Source organism: Labeo rohita, unplaced genomic scaffold, assembly GCF_022985175.1.
Source record: "Labeo rohita strain BAU-BD-2019 unplaced genomic scaffold, IGBB_LRoh.1.0 scaffold_198, whole genome shotgun sequence".
Taxonomy (NCBI): Eukaryota; Metazoa; Chordata; class Actinopteri; order Cypriniformes; family Cyprinidae; genus Labeo; species Labeo rohita.
This window is the reverse complement of record NW_026128198.1, coordinates 1-11214: the sequence shown is the minus strand read 5'-3', so window position 1 is coordinate 11214 and position 11214 is coordinate 1. Positions and strand designations below refer to the sequence as shown.

The 11214-nt window shown below is 39.9% G+C and overlaps 1 protein-coding gene across 1 annotated transcript in view; it reads left to right on the top strand.

Moving 5' to 3' along the window:
• LOC127159195 (NACHT, LRR and PYD domains-containing protein 12) overlaps positions 1 to 4154 on the top strand; it is a 105321-nt gene extending 101167 nt beyond the window's left edge. The window contains exon 6 of the mRNA XM_051102095.1: positions 3877 to 4154. Coding sequence (XP_050958052.1) covers positions 3877 to 4117 — 241 coding nt within the window. The 3' untranslated portion in view covers positions 4118 to 4154. The remainder of the gene's footprint in view (positions 1 to 3876) is intronic.
• The last annotated feature ends 7060 nt before the right edge of the window (positions 4155 to 11214 follow it).

The following is an 11214-nucleotide window of genomic DNA, read 5'->3' as shown; positions in this document are numbered from 1 at the left end:
TGAAGTCAGTGCTACAGCGGTTTCATATGGATCAGGTCAGCGCCGTAACTGCGGCTGAAGCTGCCATATGTCCCAGGAGCCCTGGTACATGAGGGAGACCACTGTGGTGAACCCGGAGTGCACCCACGCACAACAGCACTGACTGTACACAGTCCTAGGCAACCCGCGTCCTTCAGGTCTATGGCCACAAACCAATCTTGAACTCTGACACACGTGAGAATGTGCTTAAGGGTTAACATCCTGAACGGGAGCTTGAGCAGGGCCCGATTCAAGACCCTCAGATCCAAGATTGGTCTGAGACCGCCACCTTTCTTGGGTACAATGAAGTAGGGGCTGTAGAACCCCTTCTTCATCTCGGCTGAGGGGACAGCCTCTATCGCACCCTTCGCCAGAAGGACTGCGATATTTTGCTCGAAGAACCGTGGTGTTGGGGCCCTGAACCGACATAGTGAGAACACCACGGAACTTGGGTGGACGCCATCCCAGAAGACCTGAAGTCCCAATCCAGCCAGGTGGTTGAGAACCACATCCCTGAGAGTGCAAACCGCACCTCGTGAGTGTGCTAAGACAGCCAGTCACAGAGATAACTGAGAATGCACATGCCCTCTTTTTTTTTGTTCCTCTTTGTTTATATTTGCCTGCATGTGTTAAAACTATATTTATCTGCTTATAATTCTAAAACATATAAATATTTTGATTTATTATTAATTAATTAATTACATGAGTAATTTTTAAAATGCAAAAGTCAGTAAACTCATATAGAGTCAGTAAACTCTATAATCTATAATAACATTAAACTTATTTCATATTTTCTCTAAACCTTCTTGGATATTAAGACAGGCACCTGCAATTATGGCCAAATTAAAGATCGGTTATATGTTGTGTGCTCCTACTGAACAAAAAAAAATTAACCTTCCCATTATAAAGTGATATTTGACTCCTTGAAGTGTTTTTTTTTTTTTTTTTTTTTCACTTTTGTAATGGCATTTTTCTGACTTTATTTAATGTATGCCATCTTTTGTGATGGTACAAATTTAGATTTATAATTTGTTTTTCAAAAACGTTCATTAAACAATAAATTAAATAAAAAGAATATGATACATTTAGGAAGAATAATTTACCAGTCAAATGAAATCAGCAACAACAATTCACCTTTGCACGGCACAGAAGAGCACAAATGTGGCATTAAGAAATATTTACAGATTTTTTGACAAGATTCAGAGGTGGCATTAATGCACTGTGTTATGAGAGTAATGTATATATGTAATAATGTAGATATTAAATGATTTAAATGGCTTAATTTATATTTTAAAAATTAAACTAAAACCATCAGTAGGTGGCAGCAAGTCAAAGTCTTTATGACTGAATTATTCATTCAAGCGATTCAAAAAGGTTGATTCATTCATAAACAACACTGTGTCAAGGACTATAGATGTGCAGCAGCTCAGCTGTGACTTTGTTTGAAACTATTTTTGTTGACAAAATATAACACAATCAGACAACAGTGTTCCTTTCAATTTTTGAAAGGAATTAAATTCAATTTCACTTTTGTAAACTCCCTTTATAATCATTAAAAACTGTCACTTGTCTTCGTTCTCACAAACATGCATTTTAATTACTATTATTTACATTGTCTCTACACTTTGTTATAATGAATTACAATAACTGCAGTCTGCTTTCACAATCTGTGCTGTGAGGAGCAGGACGATAGAGACAGAGAAGCATTTCTATTGGCTGCAGTCTGCAGGTTTTATGGCAAAAGACTTAAAAAGGCTTAAAAGCAAAACAGACAAATATTCTGCTGTGTTTTTAGTCTACATTGTGCTACATTTATATGAAGAACTGGGATCACTTTCATAATTATCAGTTAATGTGACCTACATAAGTGGTTCTCAATTCCAGTGAGCCTGAAATATCTGTAATATCCCTGCTCTGCATATTTTGTATGTTTCTCTTATTTCAGACATTAGTTATATTTGACTGTAAGTGCCCTGTGAAGTGAACATCACAGGTTATTCCACTATGATTTCAGTTTTCAGGGAGTGTGTTTGTTCTATTCAAAGGGCATTAAAGTGTGTGAGACATGAATTTAAATTGTGTTTATTTACAGAGGTATTGTCACAAATCCTGTCTGTGTTCTTCCATCTGCTCACCACCAGAGGTTCTGATTATATTGACTCTTACATTACACAGACTGTTACACGTCATCCTGAACTACATTTCCTGTTCCATTTCACTGATTCCAGTTCAGCACAGAGTATTGCTGGTGTTTATCTCTCTCTTAGCAATAACAACTTTACGGAGCCATTCTGAGTCTTGTCTAGTTCCAAGTCTTAGTCTTTGTGTTGATTGATTTAACCTGTTTACCCTGGTCTTGTATCTTAGCCTGTCTTCTCATTTTGTCTGTTTGCTGCTTGCACTGGAAGCATTTCCTGTCTTGGATTATTCCTTTGTCTTTCTGTTTTGGACTTTGTTTGCACCTCGTCTGGACTATTGTCTGTTTGTGGATTACATGTTTGTCTGTTTGCTGGATTGATCACTGCCTGTTTTAGACCATGTCTAAGAATAAAGCATTTTGCAAAACAATTCATCTGTCATATTAAACATTTCCCTGCATTTGATGCAGATGTTGATTTCATGGTTTGAGACTCAAACACTCGATTCACTGATGGAGATTCTTCAAACTCTTGTGAAGTGCAGGAATAAATGTTATTGCTGCAGAATCTCTGTTATTAATGTGATGTTTAGTCAATCATAACTGTAGTGTTATTCTGACATGTTCACACATTTCTAGCATGTTTACAATATTGCCAGTTTGTTTAAACTCTTTTTATGTGTAGTTTTATCCTGATTGTCTTGTTTTCATAATCATTGAAGATCATAACTGAAAATATAATTTACTGATAGTTTACTGACTGAATGTGTGTGTGTGTGTTTTCTAGTGTTGATCATGGAGGAGAATCCAGGATTACAGCAGGACTGAAGAAATGTATGTTTATATTTACATTACATTTACATTTAGTCATTTGGCAGATGTTTTTATCCAAAGCAACTTATAAATGAGGACAATAGAAACAATCAAACCAACCAGTTGAATTTGATGTGATCAGGGTTTTTATGCATTAAACACACAGTCTAATATATGAACAAAACCTGCATGAACATAATAACCTGTGATTATCAGAGATGGATCAATCATTTTCATTCATCCCACAGTCTGTTAAATCTGTTCACTAATCATGTCTGTTTATTTAATAATATTATTAACCCTTTCACACGTGACTTTAAAATATTCTGTCTGAGCCCCAGAGGGAGTTTTTTTAGGCGACCGTTATTTATGACACATGTATCACTTTTATATCGTTTTTCCCTTTTTATTATTAATATTCACAAACGTGCTCTGTATTGTATTGATATTCTGATTCATGTGCAAGTGAATGTATTTGGAGGTTTAAACACTTTTATAATGAGTGTTTTAGTCACGTGACACATCGTCTCTCCTAAAATATTAAAGTCTGTGGTGACACGTGTATCACTTTTATATCGTTTTTCCCTTTTTATTATTAATATTCACAAACGTGCTCACTGTATTATGAAATATCTGATATTCTGATTCTGAAATATGTGCAAGTGAATGTATTTGGAGGTTTATTTTATTTTTATTATATTATATTAATATATCTATATCTATCACACACACACACACATATATAAACACACATATATATACACACAGCTGTAGTGATTGTTGTTGTGTTATAAATGTGTCTGTTCTTGTGTTCAGATGCCTGTTTTCTCACACTGGATCCAAACACAGCAAACACTGAACTCAGTCTGTCTGAGGAGAACAGAACAGTGACAAACAAGAGACAAGAATCAGTCGTATCCTGATCATCCAGACAGATTTGATTATTATCCTCAGGTGTTGTGTAGAGAGAGTGTGTGTGGACGCTGTTACTGGGAGATTGAGTGGAGTGGAGATGTGTGTGTATATCAGTGTCATATAAGAGCATCAGCAGGAAGGGACGGGGTGATGAGTGTCTGTTTGGATATAATGATCAGTCCTGGAGTTTGTTCTGCTCTCCTGACAGATACTCATTCAGACACAATAACATAGAGACTGATCTCCCTGTGAAGCCCATCATCAGTAGAACAGGAGAACAGGAGTGAATTATTATAATATCTATAGAGTAGGAGTGTATGTGGATGTGAGTGCAGGAACTCTGTCCTTCTACAGCGTCTCTGACACAATGAGTCTCATCCACACAGAACAGACCACATTCACTCAGACGCTCTGTGCTGGGTTTTGGGTTTGGTTATGGATCATCAGTTTCACTGTGTTGATGAATGAGAACAGACTGATGAGAGATTGTACCCATAATGCTTTGAGCTGATGATGAATCAGTAACAGTGAGATGTTATAGAGTCTCTTCATCACATGAATATGAACATGAATCAGAATAAATGTGTTTTTATTGTAGAGTCACATCAACATTTGTATTATTGTGAAAAGTATTTTTCATAAACATGATTCATGTAATTCATTTCTCTTTACTGTTTGTGCAAAAATCATAAAACACAATGTTAAATCATCCTGAGATCAGATTGTAATTGATGATGAATATGTGAAATGTCTGAATGTATGAATCATGAATATAATCACAGCATTTAATAAAATATAATTATTGTAACTACAGTAAAACTGTATTTAATTAAGCAGTAAAAGAAGTCGCAATCTGCAGCTCCCTTTAAAAGAGACGCTCAGCCATTCATTCGATGGCTGAGCTCAAGGTCGACACGCTCTCTTGTCCTGAGATCTTCTACTGGCTTGCCCGCTACCTACCTGTTGAAAGGACTATCGCTGTTCACGTTTCTAAACGGAGAACGTTGCCCTGAAAGACTGAGTATACTTACCTTGCCTCGTATTTACCTGCAGAGAATCTGTGTGACACGTATATGTACTGACTTCACCTGAGCACCCACCTGTGATTATCCTGCCACGAAAGATGTGATGATTAATGAATGTCTACTTGAATACTTACCTGTATGCTTACCTGTGAGAAACCTGTAAAGGAGAAGATGTGTTCGTCTGTGACCTGCTGGAGTGCTTACCAAAATACCTACCTGCAGTAAACCTGTTTACTCTGTCTGTTTGGAATAAACTCACTTATACACTTTATCTTCAGTGTCTGTAGTGACTGAGCGTGACAGAAGCTCAGCCCCGCAACGACAAAATGGAACAAGGGGAAGCCGCGGCGAGTGTAAATCCGTACGCGGCATTTCTCCAAGTATTACATGAGGTACGCTCTAACCCACCAGTTTCATCAAGCCCAGTGGCTCGTCCCCTTCCCTTTTCAGGTGACCAAGCGTCCTGCAATGGATTTTTGTTACAATGTTCTTTGTATTTTGAGGCACAGCCGGGACAATTTCCCACTGATCGTAGTAAGATTGCCCTGATTATCACGCTGTTAACGGGACGAGCCCTACAATGGGCTGAAGCGCTGTGGACGGCAGAGAGCCCTCACCTGGGATCCTTGAAGCTGTTCCTACAACACTTTCGCCAGGTGTTTGGTCAACCTATCACTCCTATTACTGCACAGGAAGAATTACTGCAACTTCGTCAAGGTAACCTACCCATTCACGAGTATATTCTGCGTTTCCGCACTCTCTCCCTCACAAGCGGCTGGAATGATTCCGCTCTGCTGGCGGTATTTCGTCGGGGTCTCAATAACAACATTCGCCAACACATGGCTATCTATGATGATAATGTGGAACTCGATGCATTCCTCAAGAGAGCTTTAACTGTATCCCAACATTTAACCGCTTGTGATGCACCTGTTGAATTGAGTCCATCAGGTACCCCGACCGAAGAACCTATGCATACAGATACCTACCACTTAACTGCTCAAGAACGCACCAGACGGCTTCAAGAAGGGTTATGTTTGTACTGCGGTGCCCCATCTCACCTCCTCCTGCAATGTCCAGTCCGACCCGCTAAAGCTACGGTGAGTGTGGGTCATATGCTTCATAATGTACATACGATACCTCTAATTGATGCTGTACTTGTCTATGAGTCTAAATCCTTTCCAGTAAAAGCACTCGTGGATTCGGGAGCCGCCGACAACTTTATCTCCTCACGATGTCTGGAGGAGTGGCAGATCCCTAAACACAAAAGTTCCATTTCTTACCGCATCACTACAATCCAGGGAAAGGCTCTAGATTCTCGACCTATCAATTCATGTACCTACCCTATCACTCTTCAAATAGGTTGTTTCCACAAGGAGTCCATCTCTTTCCTGGTGCTCCCTGAAGCCACAGTGGACATCTTGCTGGGACGGCCTTGGCTGGAAACTCATGATCCTCAGATCCGTTGGCGTACAGGTGAAATCTTGAAATGGAGTGACCACTGTTATTATCATTGTCTGTCATCCCTTCCACAGTACCAAAATCTGACTTGCTATTCCACCACTATCGAAAGCCCGGAGGTACGGAAGGAAATTCTAATTCCCCAGGAATATGCTGAATTTCAAGACGTATTCAGCAAAACCGCAGCAACCCAACTCCCAACACATCGACGATGGGACTGCGCTATAGACCTGGTACCGCACGCCACTCTCCCTAAAGGCAAAGTATACCCACTTTCCTTACCGGAACGTCAGGCTATGGAAGAATATGTAGCAGAGGCCTTAGCGCAGGGGTTTATCCAACCATCCACGTCACCAGCTGCCTCTAGTTTCTTCTTTGTAGCCAAAAAGGATGGAGGCCTTCGGCCATGTATTGATTACCGGACATTAAACGAACAAACAGTCAAATTCGCATATCCCCTTCCACTCATACCATCTACCTTGGAGGAACTACGGCAAGCTAAGGTATTCAGTAAATTAGACCTTAGAAGTGCCTATAATCTGATCCGTATTCGTCGTGGTGATGAATGGAAGACCGCTTTTGTCACCCCTAGCGGCCACTACGAGTATCGGGTCATGCCGTACGGCCTAGCCAACTCTCCATCCATATTTCAAAATTTCATGAATGAAATCTTCCGGGATATGCTACATCAATACGTGGTTGTCTATATAGACGATATTCTCATTTATTCTAATGACTTGCAATCTCACATCTTCCATGTCACACAGGTTCTCCAACGACTCCGACAGTACCACCTCTATTTGAAAGGAGAAAAGTGTGAATTTCACCAGACCCGAGTGCAATTTCTAGGATACTACATCTCCCCAGAAGGGATCGAAATGGACCCTAAGAAAATTACCGCTGTGCAGGACTGGCCAATCCCTACCACGGTCAAGGAACTGCAACGCTTCTTGGGGTTTGCAAATTTTTATCGACGTTTCATTAAAGGATATAGTCAAATAACCTCTGCACTCACCTCTCTCCTCAAAGGAGCCAAGAAAACTATCACTTGGACGCCTGCGGCGCAAGCTGTCTTCATACGGCTTAAGACAGCCTTCTGCACCGCACCCATCCTCAAGCATCCTGACCCAAATTTGCCTTTTGTCGTGGAGGTGGACGCCGCTACCACGGGCGTTGGCGCCACCCTATCCCAGTGGCACGGAAAACCGCCTGTGCTGCATCCCTGCGCCTACTTCTCGAAGAAATTATCACCTGCAGAACAAAACTATGACGTGGGAAATCGTGAGTTACTAGCCATCAAACTGGCCCTCGATGAATGGCGCCATTGGTTAGAAGGTGCACAATTTCCATTTACTGTAATCACTGACCACAAAAACTTACAGTACTTACGGGGAGCTAAACGATTGAATCCACGCCAAGCTAGATGGTCACTGTTGTTTACCCGATTTAACTTCCACATTTCCTACAGACCAGGTACCAAAAACACTAAAGCCGATGCTCTGTCCCGAGTCCATCAGCCTGACCCCAGCCTGGAGGAACCTGAACCCATCTTACCTCAGTCCGTCTTCCTCGCTCCCATTAAATGGTCATGGGACGACCAGATCCAAGAAGCCACCCTCCATGAACCGGCGCCACCTGGAGGTCCAGAAGGTAAACAATATATACCATCTTCTCTCCGTCATTACATTCTGGACTCTATACATACATCCCCAGGTTCCGGGCACCCCGGCAGTAAACGCACCCTCTCGCTACTCCGCAATCATTACTGGTGGCCACAGATGGCACGCGATGTACACCGCTATATCCGTGGATGCTCCATCTGCGCCATTAATAACACCCCTCGACGTCTGCCCGAGGGTAAGCTGGTTCCTCTATCCATTCCTCAACGGCCTTGGTCCCATATAGGAATAGACTTTGCTACTGACCTGCCTGCATCTGATGGGTTCACAACTATTCTGGTGGTTGTAGACCGTTTCTCAAAGGCCTGTAAACTAATTCCCTTACCGGGACTACCCACAGCCATGAACACAGCTCAATTATTGTTTTCTCAGATTTTCAGGCATTTTGGAATCCCTGAGGACATAGTATCGGATAGAGGACCGCAGTTTACCTCCCGAGTGTGGAAGGAGTTCTTTCGACTACTCGGAGTATCCATCAGCTTATCCTCGGGATACCATCCGCAGACGAACGGCCAGACGGAACGCAAGATCCAAGAAATCGGCCGTTACCTGAGATCCTACTGCCACAGTCATCAAGAATCCTGGAACCAGTACCTACCCTGGGCGGAGTATGCCCAGAACTCACTAAGACAAGAAACCACTGGCCTAACACCCTTTCAATGTGTTCTAGGTTACCAACCACCTCTCTTTCCCTGGAACGACGAACCCTCCTCTGTCCCAGCGGTAGATTACTGGTTCCGGGAGAGCGAAAGGGTGTGGAATTCCGCACACGTCCACCTTCAGCGGGCAGTGCGGAGACACAAACGGTGGGCAGATACTCGCCGATCCCGACTCCGGAATACCAGCCGGGCGAGTTGGTATGGCTTTCCACACGCGACATCAACTTACGGTTACCCTGTCGCAAATTAAGCCCCAAGTTCATAGGTCCTTTTCCAGTTGTCCGACGCCTGAATGAAGTGACCTATGAACTCCAACTACCACCTCACTACCGTATAGCACCCAGCTTCCATGTGTCACTTCTTAAACGTCACGTTGATCCTATGTTTCCTCCCCCTGCAGACCACCAGGAACCCCCTCCTCCGCCTGAAATTGAGACCACGGAAACCATCTACAGAGTCCAGGAGATCCTCGACTCCCGGCGGCGGAACGGGCGACTCCAATACCTCATAGATTGGGAGGGCTACGGCCCCGAGGAGAGAAGCTGGGTCGGCCGAGATGACATACTCGACCCCTCTCTCACCACAGAGTTCCACCAATCTCATCCTAACTGTCCAGCCCCAAGAGGTCGAGGCCGCCCTCGCCGTCGGGTACGAGCGTCAGGAGACGCTCGTGGAGGAGGGGGTAATGTCACACCGTCACACTCACCTGATCCGGGAACAGCCTCTACCGAAGTCACACAATCACCTGCACCTGAATCAGCATCGGTCACACGCTCGCAATCACCGGATTACTAACACCTGGTCGCAATCTGCAGCTCCCTTTAAAAGAGACGCTCAGCCATTCATTCGATGGCTGAGCTCAAGGTCGACACGCTCTCTTGTCCTGAGATCTTCTACTGGCTTGCCCGCTACCTACCTGTTGAAAGGACTATCGCTGTTCACGTTTCTAAACGGAGAACGTTGCCCTGAAAGACTGAGTATACTTACCTTGCCTCGTATTTACCTGCAGAGAATCTGTGTGACACGTATATGTACTGACTTCACCTGAGCACCCACCTGTGATTATCCTGCCACGAAAGATGTGATGATTAATGAATGTCTACTTGAATACTTACCTGTATACTTACCTGTGAGAAACCTGTAAAGGAGAAGATGTGTTCGTCTGTGACCTGCTGGAGTGCTTACCAAAATACCTACCTGCAGTAAACCTGTTTACTCTGTCTGTTTGGAATAAACTCACTTATACACTTTATCTTCAGTGTCTGTAGTGACTGAGCGTGACAATAATAGTTTAGAAAATATTTTCAGAGTTTTAAAGTGAACATGTTGTAATGATAATATATTTATGAACAAATGTGTTAAAATATGTAAAAACTGCTGAATTGAAGTTTTTACATTTAGATAAAATACAAGTACAACTTTAGCTGAAGTGTTTGTATCTGTACTGGGGCCCTTTATAAACTTAATTATTATTTGAATTATAATAAACAACTACAGAAATGTGTTAAAATTGCAATTATTTAAATTATAAATAATAAAGTTGCAATTACAATAATCCTATTATACTGTAAAATTAAAAGTGTTTAAAAATGTTTAATAATAATAATAATAATAATAGTAATAATAAAATATATTTGTAGTTTTATAGTTAATAGTATTATTGTGATCATAACATTTATTTATTGATTTATTATAATTTAAATAATACTGAAATATATTTCATAATTTGGTTATTATTATTATTATTATTATTTCAATTATAATGAATCAATAAATAAATGTTATGATCACAATAATACTATTGTACTATAAAATTAAAATATATTTATTATTATTATTTTTAGTAGTAGTAATAATAATTTTACTATAACTATAGCTAAAAAAAAATATTGCTATAGCAATAACCATATTGCACTGTACAATAATACAGTATTTAATATTAAATTCATATTAAATGTAATATTTAAACTTAATATTAAATAATAATGATAATCTAATTAAAATAATTTAAATAATTTAATTTTTCACTTCAATAAGATTTTAAAAAAATATAAGAATATAAGATATTTCAAAAAGTTATGAATTAAACAACAATTACCGATTATTAACTCACTATCAACAACAATAACAACAACAACAATAACAATAATAAAAAAAAATACTAATACTACTACTACTAATAATAATAATAATAATATATTACTGCTACATTAAATCCATAAAGAAATGTTACAGTTGTAAAAATCCTATTGTACTGTAAAATATAAATTTATTAACAGTAATAATAATAATAATAATAATAATAATAAATTTGTTTAAACTTTAAGTAAACCAATCAAACAAATCAATGATCAAACAATTATTATATTAATAATCATATATAAATATATTAATACTCATATTGCACTGTAAAATTAAAGTCTGTATTTAACAATAATAATATTAATAAGCAAAATAATAGTTTTATTATTTAAATTATAACAAATCTATAAAAATGTCACAACTGCAAT